Source organism: Azolla caroliniana, unplaced genomic scaffold, assembly GCF_043228905.1.
Source record: "Azolla caroliniana isolate FFs.n. ecotype wild unplaced genomic scaffold, voAzoCaro1.0.p SCAF_10, whole genome shotgun sequence".
Taxonomy (NCBI): domain Eukaryota; kingdom Viridiplantae; phylum Streptophyta; class Polypodiopsida; order Salviniales; family Salviniaceae; genus Azolla; species Azolla caroliniana.
Genome location: NW_028230445.1, coordinates 15,204,781 through 15,223,801, shown reverse-complemented (window position 1 = coordinate 15,223,801; position 19,021 = coordinate 15,204,781). Strand labels below are relative to the sequence as shown.

Genomic DNA, 19,021 nt, shown 5'->3' with positions numbered 1-19,021 from the left:
TACATTGAGTAGATTACGAATGTGAGCCATGGCAAATTAAGCTGGGAAGGAATTGACATAAAGTACAAACATCGTAATCTCCAAACGCAACAACATATTTAGCTAAGAAGGATCATTCTATGACATTGTTGCAAGTTACACTCCCCCAATATACACAAACAACATAAGCTAATAAAATGTCAAGAAATGTATCTTTACATTTTACCACCATTTTTGTTGGTTACAAATATACACAACTCCATAATGAGCTACAACAAGTCCCAATACATCTTTAAAAGTCTTAATCCAAATATGTAACTTATAAGCAACATTATAAGATAATATTAGTCTTTACAAGTCACAATAGTGTGGTTGAGTTTGAACATAGGCAAGAAATATGTATTTATGCTAAAGAAGGGTCCCAACTTAATATCTCCACAAGTCACAATTTAGTCGATTACAAGTATAAGAAACGAGCCTAGTGTTGAGCTAAGCAAGAATGGTCCAACATAACAAATTCAAGAAGCAACTACGCTTTATTGTAATTCTAATTGTATACTTATAATTCTAGTTGTATATGGCATCAATATATTAAGTTGAGAAGGATCCATATAGTGGACTACAAGTAGAAGTATAAGCTAAGCAAGAATGGTCCAACATAACAAATTCGAGAAGCAACTACGCTTTATTATAATTCTAGTTGTATACGGCATCAACATCTTAAATTGAGAAGGATCCATATAGTGGACTACCAGTAGAAGTATAAGGTCGTTATGAGTATAATGATTTTCGGCCTTTCTTGATTGTAAGTTCTCCACTAGTCGCGATCAAAAGTGTACGGAACAAACATGAATGAACATGGAATTTCCTCCTAGGACAAAGGATTTATCCCTGTAGATTGACAACATAGGCACCCCGCACATAGTGTGGTGGGTATGATTGAGCAACCTTACCTTCCGAGCAAAAACAAGCCGATAAATTTAGTATTTTTACCAAGTCACAATGATGTAGTCCATTACTAGTGTATGGGAACAACCAACAAACACATTAGAAAAACTGGCGAGAATCCAAAGTATAAGCTTTAATCTTTATCTTTACAAAAGTGGCCACTACCACTACATTTAGTTGAGTTGATTACAAGTATAAGTCACCACACCATCTTGAGAAAGGTTGAGGACGCAATGGCTAGATATGGAGACATGATGGCTAAAGCTACCAAAATAGGTAATGTCTCCAAGTATAGAAATGTCACTGGTAAATGTGACAAGATGACCCATGGCTTCTTCAAACTCTATGTCTTTTAACATACTTGAAGAAGAAGGGCCCATGGGACCCAAGAACATGGAGATTCTTACTGTTGATTTCGACCTGATTCCTCCACTAGGGACCATCACAAACCCTAATTCTTTGCCCTTATAGTATAGGGAGGTGCCCACATTTTCATAGTAGAATGTGGCCCTGTTATTAGGGTTTGAGAGGGAGAGGTTTAGGCATATGGTCATGAGGCCATGAGGTACCATATGGTTGGTTTGTGATAGAGATTGTGGAGTAGGGTTTTGGAGTGAGATGGAGTCAATTGTGAGAATTGGCTTCTGTGGGTTGAAGAGAGAGAAGTAGAGGATTGTAAGGAGGAGGAGTAATAGGATAAGAGCTACAATGGAGAGAATGCAGTAAGATGGGCTTGAACTCTTCTCCTTCTTTTCCATTTTTTGTGGGTGGAGGAGGAGGAGAAGAAGAAGAATTGGGAGTCTATTTCTACATAGCTACTCTTGGGTGTATACCAAGGTTAGTTGGGTTCACACCCACAAACATTGGCCAAGCACATTTTTCTCGGGTAGCTCAGCACCAATTCCATGGTCCCAATGCGGCATATATGTGCTCTACTTGAGTGAGCCAATGAAATAGTTCATAGGTGTCATGCCCGTGGACAAGTATTGCTTGGCTAGGGTTTGGGGACATGCCATAATTCTATTAGGTTCACTTATGGTCGAGCAAAACATAGCACTCATCAAGCCCAACAAATAAGTTAGCATCCCAAAGGTTGTCCATGGAAAAAAGAATATGTATGGCTTCATATTAGAGTTGCATGCAAGGTTCCCATGCCACTATATTTGAACAAGTCATGATGCACATGTGCCCATGTACATGAAAATTAGTTATCATCCATATGTTGATGGTAGATAGAGTTTCAATATGTTCCTCGTTTATTTAGCTAAGTTGTCAAATTTTGGGGCACAATTATTTTGGATCTTTCACCAATCCCTAAAGTTCACAAGTTTAGTTGGCTAAGATTCACATTTGATTAAGATTGACCACTTTGTAATATGCTCATATTTTGGTGGTGGATAGATTAATGGGTTTATGATCCCAAAGGTTTAAAAGGGAGGACTAAGTGTTGATCAATTGGACAAGGTATAAGTCTCATTTTATTTTATTTTTTTCCAAAATAAAGTCTCATTTTGTTGGATTAGAGTAACGAAGAACTAAAAACATCTTAGAGGGCTCAACGGTGAGAACAAAAGGCAAAATATACATCATCAAAAAAAATGAGTGCACATAGTTTCGCATCATGAGGTTGAGGGTGGAAAACATTTTGATCAGGCTTACACTTACACAATCAATATTCACATTTCACTATCCGACAGATCGTGATGCTCTCATTGCCTAACACAATTGGGTGCAAGTTATATGAACCTTAGCGAATGAGCTATCTCTTTTTGTCCACTTTTCATCGATAATATATTGTATCAAGCCTACACACATGCACCATGTCTTATATTTAAAGCCCAAATCAAGATTGTTTGCAAAGTTTTGGATTCAAATGCGAGGTTTCAATTTTGAATATGACATCCCTTGAGGAAGTGTAAGTTTGCTACGTAGGAACAACTCTCCCTATTTGTGTGTGGACCCTACCGAATTCTTGATCTTTTCACTTGTCCTTCCCCTCCTAAAATCTAGTTTCACTTTTCTATGAAGACGCTCACATTTTCACTATTTGATGTAACTTTCCGATCCTTTGTTGGACTCCGAGACTTGGATTCTAAGCAACCAATCGCCTTGGGATACCAACCTACTATCTACATATGGTGTTCTTTTTCTTAATCAAAAACTTTCTAAGTAGGTGCATGTTCGTGTGCATGAGTTCGAATTCTAGTACAATATTTAACATGTTCACATAGCACATATAATTAATGTATTTGTGGTTGTAAGATAGTTTTAAGTCTATTAACTGAAATTAGAGTTTCAAGTAGATCTATCAACAAAAAAATTGCTTTATTTTGCGTCCGCGATTATTTTTCTTTTGAAAGAAAGTGCACGGATGGATGCAAACTTTATACGATGGGTTGTTATCCATTACCAACCAATTTTCATACCAATTATATTAGTTCAATGGGTTGTCCACTACGTCTAAAATAAGTGCAAGTGACATAAATTTTACATAGAATGACTATGAGTGACTAAACTATTGAATTCATCTTCTATACAAACACATTTTCACAACAAATAAGGGAATTACATGCATGGCACATTTTGGTGTACTCCTCATCTCTGCTAGCTTATGAACTTAGCCTATTCAATGGAGGATCAAACAAAAGCATAAAATATCAAGGGCCAAAAAGAGGATGACTTAATATTAAATAAAAACAATTGCTTTATTTAATACACTAAGTAGAGCTCGTTCCCTAAGAAAAGCTTTCAAAGAAACATTTCAACTTGGCCTTGGCAAAAATAATAATGGTCTTCCTCGTCCTACTAAAGATTTTGTTATAATAGTATTTCAAACTAGGCTTCTTAAAACAATGGATCTCTTTATGGAGATCGTTTAATAAACATTAAGGTCATCCTTGGAGTTATGAATGATAAACAATGTTGTGGATACAAAATCATAATTGTGATCATGTTCGTCGGAACTCAATGCAATCACTTTTGTGAAAACAAAATGAGAAGAATATCCGTTAAAAATCTTTGGAGTTTGGATATTTAGGATTATGCCATCACATCTCTAATTTGTATAAATATAGATCCCAAGAATTCATGTAAGAAAAAACAAACATTTTGGGGGTTCCATGTTCTTAGTGTGGTGTGATCATTTCACATGAAAGCAGTTTTTTGAAGAATAATATGAGTAGATATTACATAGCTCTGTGCATTTAATTTGAGATCTAGTGATATGTGACTATCAATGTTTGTCACCTTAGTGGCTAGTTAAATCGTGTTGTTTCATATTGTAAGTATGTACATTCTAAAAACATATACTAATAACATTATCAATGAGTTACAAACTTACGTCACCAAGTTCTCTCTATAGAGGATGTATGTGTGTGTGTATATGTGTGTGTGGTGTGCACATGTGCATTTGTGTATGTGTGCCCAAATACTTATGCAACTTGAACCAACTATTTTGTACCCAAAAACACACATCTATGTATGGCATTGGAGGCGTTGTATGTTTATACCTCTTCTCTACATGTTGCATTGTGTGATGTTAAACGCAGTACCGCAAAAGCTCTATTGTGTGTGTTCTTTTGCAACAATTGGATCCCAATGTTTTAATGTTGAAGAACTTGTTTCTTCAAGAACTTCTTGTTTGTTTTAATATAATTTTAAAACATTTGTCTCCCTATCTTGATATGAGATGAAGAACAATAAAGTTATTACTAATTACCTTATCTTGCCCATTTCTTTCATTTAATCTCTTTTATCACAATTAGATATAAGTTATGCTAGCAACTTCTTGTGGTAAATGTGTAGCTATTTAAGAACTTAGATGTAAAAAAACTCTTGGAGAAGAAAACCACATATCTACATAGTAGAATGTTATTGGTATCTCTCTTACTTTCAGTTATGGTTTTATTCATGAAATGTCGTTAAAACATGTTATCAACAAAGCTTGTCGCTGAAACAAGTTGTCAACAAAGCATTATTGGCCACAATAAATGAAATGAAATGTTGGTGGGGTGGTAGTGACAACCTTCCAAGCACTTTAGCATTATGTTGCAAGAACAAATCGATGATGTCCAAAGAGGGAGCATTGTTTACTTCAATTCTCCATTTATGTCCTCAATCTCAACCTAACATGTGTCCTGTTTGTTATAATGGTTTGTATTTATCTAGACTGTTGACAATGTAGATTAATGCAAAACATTTCAATGTCCATAATTTAGGCCCAACAAACAATGTTTCTAAGAGAATTGAACATTAAGGAGCTTATAGAATATAAACCTTTTTCTTTTTTTCCAAAAACAAACTCCTTTCATTAGTTATAAAAATTTACTGTGAATGTTATATACAAGCCACAAAAGGGACTCGATAGTTCCATCTTATGTGGAGGTTCACTAACTCAAGAAAGGGAGAGGAGGACCATCGTTGGATGAAGGCTAGTCATTGCCTTTCGGTTCCATCGGATCCGCTTCTGATGCCATCGTATTAGCTCTTTAGCGTGGTTATAGCTTCACTCTATATCTCATGCAATAACGTCATCTAGTGCACGGTTTGATTGGGGAGGACCCACCTACAATGCTATTTCCAAATAGTCCATTAACCTTATTCATGTAATCAACAAAAACTCTTTCTCAATTAATTACCTCTTAGAAAAAATATGGTAACCATTGAACTTTAATTCATTGGTGGTAACATTTTATACATCAAATATTTAATACCATATGGGCACACAAACATTTTGTAATTTTTATTATCAATGACAATTTTCAATTTTTTGTTCACCCCACAACACACTTCTTTTTTTATTGCTCATTACACTAACATTAGCCCAACTATAAGATGAGGTATGCAAGATGACATGAAGATGTAGACGATAGCATGTCACCAAGATATCAACTTGCACACATGACATGAAACAAGCTACTTGCATAGTGACCAACTATGAAAACACGTACACTGGATTGATCAACCAATAACAGAAACACATGTGACTAACAAACTAGTTCTTGCCTCAAGACTCAACCTCTCATAGGATCAACCCACGCCAGTGTATGGGCAAGAGTCACTCATTGACCAAAATGACATTTTAGTTCTTGTTTGTAACTTCAGTCTTCAACAAAGGGAACACTCACACCAGATATCCAAACCCCATCTCATGTACAAACTCGTCCTTCCATCAAGGGTCAACATCCTATAAGATCAAACCACACCAGACTAATGTCTAGGTGAGGCCATCAATCCATCAATCAAAAATGATGGTGCAGGTCCAATTCTTGAGGCCACCAACCCAAGTTCTTTTGTTGGAAGTTATATAGTTAATATCATTATAGACAGAAAATAACCTAGCATTACAAATCTAAAATTCTTGAAAGTTTCTTGCAATCATTTTGCGATTTAAAATGTTATTCATAACTAGTTGGGTGCAAAAATCAAGAAATGGCAATAAAAGGTGACGAACAATCCTTTGTTCCATTATGAAATCACTCGTGAAATAAACATACGAGGCCTGGAAATCTTGTCATCAGAGTATCAAAATTTGCATATTTCACTTGTAGACAATTCCATTAGAAATAAGTATCTAAATTTTTAACATACAAATGAATGAAGGTCTTGGGTGTTCAACTTTTGTTGTCATTTGGCTTTATGTTATATGCACCGTGTCAAAATTCGCACGATATGCCCATAAATGACGACATCTCGACGAGACGATATTTGGCTGGTTAATATCGCCTTGTAAACATGAGGCATGTGAATAGTGTGTCGAGAGAAAGAATGTAGATGATTAAGATTCTAGAGGGAGAGAGAGAAAGAGATCAATATATATCATGTTGGTGGGAAGAACTTGTGGAGGTTGAAAGGAAGGGAGTAGAACTCTTCGCTTCGAATATCGTCCTTGAATGTGCGGAATTTTGCCCACCATGGCATGCCTCGATCAATTTTTGACGCCCTCACTTGGTACGTGAGATCTAAAACTACTGCGACAATCATCGCCACTGTCGCTTGTGATGAAAAGATGACGTCAAGGATGTCATCGAACTTTAATGTCATCAGATACAAACAAAACAAAATTGCAGATTAGTGTTTAGGGTCCCAAGTTTTAGAGGTTAGTATTTAGGGTTTATAATATCGAGTGTTGAAATTATGGTTGAAACAAAAATAAATAAGATATATTCACGCTTAATGGTTCGGGTTTAAAAGGTAAAAAGTAGTTGTCAATTGATGCATGACAACATCTGGATCGTCCATTTACGTAATGACCACATTGAATCCTACATCTCTAATCACCATTAAGTTCTTGAAATGTATTGTATGTATGGCTGACAATAACCATACAATCACTGACTTCCAATCAATCTTCAAACTCTAACTCTGAGTCTCTATTTTCCAATAAATCTTTGAAATATGATAGACCATAGCTCTAACGCCCTATACTATAATCTAAATCTCTAATTTCTGATCAACCTTCAAAATGCGATGTAGTAGAGCATAACTCTAAAACCTCTCAACTTTGAGATGTATTGTTTTGTTATATATGGTAAAACACAATAGTTCTGTAAACCTAAACCCATGAAGATTGACGATACAAAGCATAAACCTTAAAACCCCTATTATATTATTATAAAATAGAGCAAAGCTCTGAAATTCAAAACCCACTTGAAGCAAAAGAACATTATTTGAAGGAAAGTTTTGAGAGACAATTACCCATCTTGCACCAGAGCGAACGGGACCATATCCAGCCGTTGCCGTGTACTCATTGAAATATTGAGGGATGGAAAGCCCAAGGAACAATGATGTTCCCACAATAAATAGTGATCTCAATGAGTTCAAATTTGTAAATTGGAGGAATGAGATACCTGTTGCGGCTGTAACTCACAAAAAGATCATAACAAATAAAAAACCCATATGAAACGTTTTTACATATAAGATCAACTAGTTTTATAAACATTTAACATAATAATAAAAGCATTGTTTTCCAAAGACTCGATCAATACGAATTTCACCGGTTTTATATGTTTTCCCTTCCTCACTTTGGGTGTCAAAATCTTAGTAAGAATATAGTTTAATGAGATGAATGAGTTTGTAAACCATTGAGAATGGCATGGCTTACCGACAACGCCGAATAAGACACAATATATTGCAGCAAATATTGGAAAAGGGATCGATGCAAAAAAGGCTCCAAACTTCCCTATATTGACAAAAGCATATTTATTTTTTTAGCTTCTCACCTCTATCTATCTATGTATCATATATATACATATATGAGAGTCATTCTTAGAATAATCAAACATGTTTTATAGTATTAAAGCATGTACATTAATGCACAAAAGAAAATAAATAAAGGAATTTCACAGTTTAACAAGAGGACAAACCAAGAACACTGAAGAAAATCATAAATCCTGCTGCTATTTGTAGTACTCTCCTACTGCCCACCCGAGTAATTCCCAAGAGACCAGTGTTTTCACTGCAAAAATCATCACCATTAGTTTATTTGAACACTTAGAAAGTAAAAGTAAGATCATGCTAACGTCAAGAAGGTTTGAAACAACCCATCAAATCAAAATAATACTAGAGATTGACCTGGGGTTCTCAAACAATTGTTGGGCAATGTTATATACACACAACGTTGTGTCTAACCAAGTATCTATCCACAAATTAACGTGGGTTATATGTATGCCCATAATAGACCATAACCAGAAAAGCAAGTTTGGGAATACATACACAGAGACAGTAGATCCAGTGGAAGTACCGAATAATCCAGAAAGTAATATACCGACACCCTAAAGAAAATAGGCACCAGTTATATGAAGGAATGAATGTAAAACAATGTTCACAAGATGGATAGATAGATAGATAGATAGGCATACTCATAAGTAAACGTACAGTATAGGATGTAGGTTGAAGGTAGGTAGGTGGTACGCAGAATGTGTGTGTGGATGCTGAATGCATGGATGTATGCATCCATCCATCCATGGATACATACACGCATGTATACATACATATATTCATGCATACATACATGTATGCATGTGTATATGCATGTAGGTATGCATGCATGATGAATGTGTGTATGTGTGCATGTATGTAGGTACGTACGTACGTACGTACGTATGCATGTATGTATATAGGTACCTGCCAGCCTACACCACGACTCAAGACAAAAGCAGGAGGTGGCGTTGCACTAGCTAGTCTAGAGACAGCAAAAAAAGCTCCAGTAGACTAGAGAAAAAGTTTAAGAATTAAACCATACAAAAACAAACGCATTAGACCTTAGAAATCACAATATATAAACATTAAGAAGATAAATATATATATATATATGAAATTGAAAATTAAAAAGATACCTCTACAAGTGCAACAAAGACCGATGCCATCATCGCAAAAGTATGGCCAGCATCGAAAGTAGGTGCTCCCCATTGTAGAGGGTATGGAATCATGATCCTGGAAGAAAAAGTAATATGAGATCGTTTCTCATCGAATTTTCTCGAGGGAAAATCAACAAAGCGCCACAACTAGTTTACTATAATTCCCAAAATGCCACTAAATTTTAAAATTGTGGCATTACAGAATTTGGTAAACATTAATAGGAATTATGGTGAAACTTGAGAGAGATTTGATCATGTTCACAGTTTTTAACCATTTTTTAGGCAAAGGTATTAGTTACCATGGAGCCGTAGAAATTAAATCAGCTTCGTCAGTGCGACAATGTATCTTTGTTTTGTGAGGCACATGCCTATATGCACCACTCAATGTGAGGAGGTACGCAAATGCCCAAATAACTACCACTGATAATAAGATGGGAAACCTCTCAAATAGGGGCTTGTGTGCTAATTTCAACTGACCTAAATACTGGCATTCACAACATCAACAAAAATCAAGATGTATTAATAGACAATTACGTACATTCTCACACATAATCCGAGAGTTTCAACTGAATAATCTTACCAATGCAATGAAAACCAAAAGAATCAGCTCTAGAAGACCAATCTCGATACATTTTGCGACCTGTCATAACACTAGTTTCTTATTTGACATCTTGAATCCTTGCCTTTATACCAAGCCCCTTATACTTTGTAACACACTACTTTTCCCCAATGCTCTAGGTTGTATTATTTTTGTTAACATTTCTCTGACACTTCTATCATGCATCAAATTTGTTTCATTTCTTACTCCTTTAGTTGCCTGAAAGGAGTCCAGTGTACTTTGAAAACCAAATTCAGATTGGATATATCAATATAATGAGATGTTGCAAAGAGTAACATGCTTAACAAAATACAACATAAACAACTTAATATATGAGTAGTCACACCCCGGGAAATCCGAGTTCGAAAAGACCAAGTCCAACAAGTGTTATAACAGGAGCCGCGCCCAATGGACTGAGGAAACTGTTCAATCAGAGATCAAAGTTCAGGAAACAATTATATATATCAACAATCTTAAATCAAATATCGTAATAAAAGAAATATTAAAGTATATATTCAGAATCATAGTGCATTTCTTTGTAGAGTAATGAGCATATGTCAATCCATGAATTCCTACCGAGAGAAGATTCCCCATAACCCACTATAGCCAAGTATGATTTGTAGGCTCGACGACGCAATAAGAGCCCCTTGTATTGCTCGCATAGTTCGAAGAAATCTCTGGATACATAAGACCAAAAGTAATCCATGCTAACATATATTAACAAATAAGTCAAGTTACATTGAACCAATGTTACACTGAATTGAGCATGTTATATCTACCATGAAGCTTTTCAAAATGTTCCTTTCTTTCCTTCCATATTTGTTATGTGCATTATGCATAAGTGGTATTTATTAGTGAATGACGCAAGCATTGCATGAAACTTTTCAAAGGCTTCTTTTTCTTTTCCATATAATCAGATGCATAACAAAGTACTAGTTAATGCCAGAATTTGGCGATTAAGGAGTTTGTTTTCTACACTGATTTATGTTAATTACTCACGTTTATTGAGTTAATCAATAGACTCAGCGAGTGTAGTCATGCAAAAACAATAATCATATCTTGATGCTTCACATACCTCCTCGTTATCACAGAATTTGGCAATGAAGGAGTTTGTTTTCTACACTGATTTATGTTAATTACTCACGTTTATTGAGTTAATCAATAGACTCAGCGAGTGTAATCATATCTTGATGCTTCACATACCTCCTCGTTATCATTGATCAACTGAAGAGATTCGGAATTGATTATGGACATGATTGGTATCAGGAAAGCATATGAACCACCTATAACGGATGGTAGCCGAGTCCCGAAAAGTGTTTGCAGCAGAGTATTAATTCCGGCCACAAATAGCAAAGTTTGGATAACTCGGACTTTATCCCCCTGCACAAATCAAGAGAAAGGAATTAAAAAAAAAAAGGGTGGCGGTGAAAGCAAAAGAAATTAAAACCAGAGAAGAAAACATCACTCGAGGAGATTTCAGCCATTTTTTTCCAATGTGGGAAATAAACTGATTCCCACTTTTTCCTTCATATTTAGTAATGCCTTCAGTATTCGAAATGTTATGAGCTTCTGTGAGAAAGGCAGAGTGGCGACTCACACATATTTCGGGTAGAAATGGAGACTTACATCTGTTCCTCCCATCTGAGGGACTAGAAGGGTGGGTATCATCACTGTGGTGCCAAGCATGAGAATGTAATGCTGAAATCCAAGAAGGAAAGCCTCAGCTGCAAAAGAAAGGAAAATCATGTCTAATCAAATCAAAAGTATGTGTTTGTCTGTGTATCTACATATGTGAGTGAGTGTATGTCTGCATGTGTATATGTGTATATGCATGTAATCTAATGTCTATGCAAAAAATTTCCAGACTTTCTTCAAGAAATCGCAAAGAAAAATTAGAGCGAGAGAAAAGAGGCAGAAACAGAGAGTGTTTTTTTTTTTTTTACCCCATGGTGGATTTGAATCGATGCAATATTCAAAACCCAATAATTGTTCCGCAGGGGGATGAGAAATCTCCTCTGCTTTGGGCATCTTTCTCGGTTTTGCTCTCACTCAAACTCTGCTCTCTCTCTCTCAATAAATTAATTAATTAATTAATTAATTAATAAGTAAATTAATTAATAAGTAAATTAATAAATAAGGAAATAAATAAATAAGAAATGTTTTAAAAGAAGAGCTCGAGTAAGCTATGGTGGAAGAGGGAAGGGAAGGAGGAGGAGGCAGAGGCAGAGGCAGAGGCAGAGCAATCAGAAAGCATTGGTTGAAGAAGGATTGGAGAAGAAATGGAGGTGCTAAAAAGGGTAAGAGGGAAAGAAGAAAGAAAAGAAAAGAAAAGAAAAGAAAAGATGCTAATGTGGAAGAGAAGAGAGAAAGAGAGAAAGAGAGAAAGAGCAGTGAATCTTGAGCTGATGATGGAGCTGAAAAATGCATCAGTGGGGCTAAAAAAGAAAGCAAAGAAAAGGTTTTTGTGGGCAAATGCGGGAAAAAGAAGCAACAGAGAAAGATATGAAAGAAACACACACACACACACACACAAAAAAACAGAGACAGAGAGAAGGACACATACAAACCTATGTTTTCAGAAATTACCAAAATAGCCCCACCCCCCATGAGGGTATTCTTGTAAAATATACAGAGAAAAAGGAAGGCATCAAGCATGTGTCATTCATGTGCACACTCACTGTATACATACATATATGTACATATGTACACACACACACTGAGAAAGGAGAGACGCGGTTGGACGGAATTTTATGCGGAAATCGGGCCACTTCCCTTGCTATATATATATATATATATAATCTTTTGTTTCGATGCGATCTTTTATGTGAAAATCCGGCGTTTCGTTGTTATAATTTTATGTTTCGATGCAATCTTTTATGTGAAAAACCGGCGTTTCGTTGTTATAATTTTTTGTTTCGATGCGATCTTTATGCACACAAAAAATTTTGGGCGTTTCCTTGTTATGATCTTCTACATGTTTCCTTCACATATATAGGATGGGTTCAGGCCCATGGTCCATGATGGAACTTTGGGTTCTCTCAAAAGTATGCCACTAATGCGGTCTAAACCACCAAGTGAGACAGTGGCCCTAGAGAAAGAATTTGATAGAGAGAAACTGGGGTACGAAGAGAGATATTGGTTGTGGGTAGAAACATATGCACGTACATGCATAAACACACATGAGAGTGGATGTAAAGGTTTGAGGGATTACAACACTTAACTAGGATATCCCTAAATTTTAAACATTTACCATGATACCCCCCCCCCCCCCCCCCTCTGTAAGGTACACAATTTACTACATTATTCTTGGCAATTACCCAACACCATTGTTGAAGAGAGTAGAAGATTGGATACTATTAGAGAGAGAGAGAGAGAGAGAGAGAGAGAGAAACATGCAAATGCACACATGCATAAAAAGAATAAAACACCCTTATTTAAGGCATTGCTCTTATTTTGAGTGGTGAAATAGAGTGAGGGGATGAATTGGATTGTGGCTCGAGATGAACGAATGTTACACACAACAATTCTCATTGTGCAACACCCCAACCAATGCTAAATCAAGTAATGCAAGAGAGAGATTGATGATTGCGATGACAATGCAAGAAGAATACAAGAGTATTGTGATTAGATGTTAACGTGAATGTAATGTAGTGTCTACAATTATCATGTGGAGAAAAAAGGGAGTCAAATAGAAGAAGAGACTTGTGTCATTTGTTGTTCAACATTGTGGAAAGATAGATAGCAATAGCTATAAAGAGCATTAGAGGAATAAGGGCATTCATTACATGATAATGAAAAGTGTGAAGAAGAAAGGGAGAGAAATAGATGAAATATAGATTTGTGTTTTGGTATTCAACAATCCAAGGACAAGGACAATAGTCTCATAAGGAGTTTTGATTTACATTGAAAGAGAGTAATGAATGCAAATGGAATACAAGGGTACAATAGAGAGACAAACAGACAGAGATCGGTGAAATGTATGCACCAAGTGCATCAAGAAGGTGCTATGATGGAGTTTTGTGAGACAAAGAAGAGTAGGCCGTGCACGTATGTTGGTATAGGTTTGGGATTCTGATTCCAAGGTTAACATTGATGTGGGAAGTTAGTTTCACGCATGCACGCGTATACACACATGCATGCACGCACGCTGTTGAGGGGTAGAATCGCGTCTCAGAACTTTATCCCACTAACAAGCGATATTTTCCTCAAATATGGACATGTTTCGGTGTGCATTTGTATGTATGTGTCTTGATCTCCTGTACATTTGTTTTTGTATGTGTGTAGACAAATGTATGCATGTTTTTAATTATGTCAGTATGTGTGTAAACCTAGAGGAAAGAAAGAGAACTTGCTCATCTCATCGTCTTTGTTTTTTCCTTAACATCATCAATATCTCCTCAAGTGACCTTTCGAGAGATTGTGAGTATGTTACGATAGTTGTTGAGAGTCACAAATAGAGGAGATTCATAGTTTGAGTCTTAATAAACAATCATCGTGATTGACTTCCCTAATAAATAGAGGTTGTTTATTTGGTTATTCATGGATCATTTTGATCATGATAGTGTGTTAAGCACCTCATTTGTTTTATTTGCAATATTTTCATTTTTTAAACATGGTTAGACAACTCATATCACAATAGAGTGTGAGTTTCATGCAATTTGCATTAACATGACGAATGCTTTGAGGTTGCGATGGGCTCAAGGATGAATAAGATCGTGACAATACTTTCAAAGACAATACAATTGGGTTTAGTGTAGTTGGACAAATTCAATCCTACTAGAACATAAATAATTGTCAAAGATATCTTTTGAGGCTTTTTTTTTGGAGGTGATTAACATCCATTCCATCCTATTTGAAGCATCCATCTCACTGCTTGCGACTGAGCTTATATCTCCAAGATGGTGGCTACAAATACATCCTCTAAATCAATCTACAATCCACGATAAGCATTCATACATAATGTATGTGCACATATTCCCAACATGTGATATCAAGAAGTTATATAAGTACTAATATATCATAATTTGATAAGTCAATGAAAGTTCAGAGTGTCATTATCTTAATTAATATGTTGACGATCTAGACATAATCAAATGCCTTTTGGTGGAGAGCTTGTACAGTCGTACGAGACATTATTGTCATAGATGACCCAAGAGACAAGTTATATAAAAGGATATATCAAGTCACATCCGTAGATTTCTACCATAGAAAGGGGCCAACGTATCTACATTATTGCTACTTGGCATATGTTTGTTTGAAGCATAAATGCAAAGGAAGGAAACCAATTGAATTATCTTTAAGAAAATAAATTGGTAGTTTTACATTTTCAATCAATACATAAATGATGCTTCTTCCTATGACCAACATGTTATTTGAAAAAATGGTAGCCATTTATGACCATAGTTCCACTCAATAACAAGTCGTGTCACATGAACTCGTGCAAACAAATAATACAATAATAAACATCATGGAGTGAACGTTACTATTTGATACATTGATTTAGACCTTGCTCGAGACAATTTTATCTCATCAAATAAATGAATTGGTAATAGTGGAGAACGGATTCGAGGCTATTGAATTGAGCCATTTGTATTAAAGTTATGGTGTACACTTAGAGTTAAAAATATATATGCACCCCCTGTATTCTATGAGAACTTAATCATGCTTGTGGTTTGACAACAACTTATGTTGACATCCTAACTACTTTTATAAGCAAACAATATTGGATAGTAAAATGGAAATTTTGTTTAAAGTTACAATGAGTTCCTTAGAAAAATGACAAATTGTCTATTTTGTGCCAAGGTAGTCTGGTTAGACAACAATTTTGGACCACCCAAGCATTGAGGTTGAGAAGAGCCAAGATGGTTTAACACATACTCTCCATTTCAAACATGGTTGAATTCATTGTAATATACCTTAGTAATTAAAATATATTCTTGATGTATGCAAGTTTTTATCATGATAGAATAAAAATTCAATAAAAAGGTAGTTTATCTGTAGAATTCACATTTTGCTTTAATAAGTACTACGATGGTTGTTAAAGCACATTGTGAATTCATTGTCTTTATGCATAACAATTAAGATTCACATAGAAAAATTCTTTGAAACACCAAAACTACATGTTCATGATGATCTAGACGTAAAGCTTGCGCGTTGCAACATTGATATTTCTTAGTCTCTACTCCATAATGGTTTATATTGGATGAGATGGGTTTTCCATAAAGTGAAAACAACAATCGTTGTTATTTTACTCGGTTAGGCAATGTTAGTAGGTACGCAAAGGTAGTGCGTTCAAGCGATAACATTTTAAATAAGAGAAATTACGCACAATTTGCAAAGCAAAATGTTGTGCATTGTCTTATATTCATTGAATTATGGATTAATGTACACAGTGAAGGTAAAAAAGAGAGTAACTATTGGTAAACCACAACAAAATAGATAGAATAAACTAAACTAAATTCTCAAGCTATTCATAAAAAAATGTGACTATATTTTCATCCCAATAAAAGAGAATTTACAAGAGCTTTCAAAGCAGGCTTCTCGAGATGGAGTGGTAAAAAAGAAGAGTACATTAAAGGGATGCATTTTAGAAAGATAAAAGCAAATAACATCATGAGGCCCTTTTGTGCTAGTTCGCAATAAGAATAGGATATCGTTAACACTCTATCGTGTTGGCAGGCCCCTCCATTCGAAACGAACCTCTTCACATTATCATTAGACCATAAATTTAAGCTCTTTGAGAGCCACGAGTTTGATTCTTAGGTTTATCTCAAACCTTTTTTGTCATAAACCTAGTTCTATTTTTCTTTACTCAAATCCACTTCCTTTGTCTAGCAAACCAACATGTCTCTCGAATATACTTCTTATAGCTAGAGTTTTACTCAAGTAAATGTCATATGGACTATTGTACACGTATTACGTGTAATGATAAAGATTCTATAAAGCAAAACACTTTTCTACTACAAGAAGATAGCATGTACTGCCATATATAGGATAAATAAACGATTGTAGGTAAATGCCGAAAAGCTATGCGCTTTGTACATATATCCATGCACATTGCAAAAAGCCTAGCCCTAGCCATACATTATTTGGCTACCTAGTGAAGAGCGTTTTCCACACAAAAAGTTGATGTAGTGGTATGATGATATTGGTTTTGTCTCATGATCTACAATGACACACACACACACACACTTATATATTGAGTGAAGGAATGATTGGGGATTGTATGAGTGTCACTTACAAGACGGGGTCCATGTATATCATGGGTGCATTCTCTACTAGTGTCCCACATTTTAAACTTAGTTAATGTCAAATGATTTCAGGTCTTTAGATTTATGTTTTTTCACAATATAACAATCATTGGCTCATATTACAAATTGGAGAATTCTATTATTTTTATCCAGTTTAGCAAGCAATGCGACACTTTTGCTGATTAAAATAGAAAAGCAAATACAATCATTAAGCAATCATTTTAACATTTTGGTGAATCTCTTTCAAAAACATTGGCCTAGAAATATCAAGTAACATGTATTGGGTTATGATCTATCTTATCATATAAAGTCATTCCCAAACTCAGCCTTCATATGTCAATCATTTGTATATTTGCAAGTTGCCACAATAGCATGACATTTGCCTTATTTCACTCTAACAATCTTAAGTTGTATGGATATAAATATAGCACCATAAAAAGAAAAAATACTTCAAACTTCAACGCAAATTGGTCTATACTCTCTAAGTATATAGACGGTTTTGTATAAAAAGATATGGACCTTGTTTATTGTTATTTTTCATTGACATCACATAGCCTTAACATTTGATAGATATTATTTGCACCAATTGGTTGTCGTACTTGTATGTGCGTGCAAACCCTTGAAGTATTGCTTAAAACATTTACATTGAGAGAAATATAAAGAGAACAAGTGGCTTCATGATCAAGTGAACGAATGACTAAGAGAGAGACTAAGGTAAAGCACGAAGGATGGATTCACAACTTATAAGATTCTTGGCCATACAGGAGCAACGACATTCACATACACATCCATGGCTCGTAGCCATGATGACAATGAAAGGTTGGCATGACAATATACAACAAACTTATCCTTTTCTTTGCCCATGCACATTCCTATAATGATTTGTGGTGATCTTGACACATGTTTGGTGGGGAATGTATTGGAAGCTTAAGATACGATATTGCTTGACACAACATGCCTCTACAATCTAATAACTACCCAACACGCTCTTTTATTAGAAGTAGGAACAAGTTAGAGCTCGTTTGTCATTCTAAAGGTGAAACTACTTGGTAATATGCATTTAAAATATATTGGATGAATAGAGGAAAACTTAAAGTCCATAGTTAACATTTATTTGCATATGTGGTATTCGTGTTTATAAAAAACATATATATCTAATTCATGTGTAATTTACAATCCTAGTGCTAGCCATACCCACCATTTGGTGAATCTTGATATTGCTCGGGGTGTCTATGTACGAAGACAAACAGTTTTTAAATAGTCATTTAACTCTAGTGATGGTGCTCCAATGTAATCGGTTATTACTCCAATCCCATATGGTATAATATAACCGGTGCCATATCAACAAACATGTTACGTGCATGGGCATAGAAGAGACCAAATATAACCATTGACATATCAACAAACATGTTATATACTATAACCATTATTGTTATACATAAAGTCTAGGTTCCTAACACTAATCATACTGCTCAAATGGCAACAATTTATAGATGAGTATAAGCATATTACTATTGCAAAGCACAAGCATTTCCTTAAAATTGCAAAGCACAAGCTTTATCACAAATGTTCAATATTCATCTAATGCAACCAAGGTGATGTGTGAGAATAAGGTTGGCCATATATTTGTGAAGGTACTATTGATCCATGTGTTAATTAATGCATGTTGACGGTCATTAATATTGGAGCTACACATATATCCGAAAAAAAAAGATGTATAAATACTCATTTTGAGGTTATTATTATTATTATTTAAAAATAAAAAACAAAAACAAAGAAGAACAAGTATTTATAAAAAAAAAAACAACTTGGTTAGTTTTATAAGGAAATGTCCATTTGTAAAAGAAAATACAAGCTACAACTACAATTTTCATCCGAAGAAAGGCTTT

The 19,021-nt window shown here is 35.2% G+C and overlaps 2 protein-coding genes and 1 long non-coding RNA gene across 4 annotated transcripts; 1 reads left to right on the top strand and 2 right to left on the bottom strand.

Moving 5' to 3' along the window:
• The first annotated feature begins 265 nt into the window (after positions 1-265).
• LOC147859155 (uncharacterized) lies at positions 266-933 on the top strand. Its single transcript, XR_015530319.1, has 2 exons — positions 266-462; positions 612-933. It is a non-coding gene; the product is annotated as an uncharacterized LOC147859155 (long non-coding RNA).
• A 97-nt stretch (positions 934-1,030) lies between these two features.
• On the bottom strand, positions 1,031-1,807 carry LOC147859154 (uncharacterized). Its single transcript, XM_087325350.1, has one exon. The coding sequence runs from the start codon at positions 1,683-1,685 to the stop codon at positions 1,101-1,103; it is 585 nt and encodes a 194-aa protein (XP_087181476.1). The 5' UTR covers positions 1,686-1,807; the 3' UTR covers positions 1,031-1,100.
• A 4,557-nt stretch (positions 1,808-6,364) lies between these two features.
• Positions 6,365-11,967, bottom strand: LOC147859153 (nucleobase-ascorbate transporter 2-like). Of its 2 annotated transcripts, none has more exons than XM_087325394.1 (14): positions 11,826-11,966; positions 11,509-11,606; positions 11,086-11,262; positions 10,459-10,559; positions 10,229-10,304; positions 9,865-9,924; positions 9,584-9,768; positions 9,264-9,360; positions 9,052-9,138; positions 8,641-8,699; positions 8,292-8,383; positions 8,030-8,107; positions 7,624-7,784; positions 6,365-6,957 (listed from the first exon to the last, which is right to left on the bottom strand). In XM_087325394.1, exons 1-14 carry the CDS (start codon positions 11,908-11,910, stop codon positions 6,745-6,747), a joined length of 1,569 nt encoding a protein of 522 aa, XP_087181520.1. In that variant the 5' UTR covers positions 11,911-11,966; the 3' UTR covers positions 6,365-6,744. The 2 variants fall into 2 exon arrangements, with proteins under 2 accessions (XP_087181520.1, XP_087181521.1); XM_087325395.1 differs by lacking the exon at positions 6,365-6,957 and adding an exon at positions 6,973-7,516 and having other exon boundaries at positions 7,576-7,784; positions 11,826-11,967.
• Between the last annotated feature and the right edge of the window lie 7,054 nt (positions 11,968-19,021).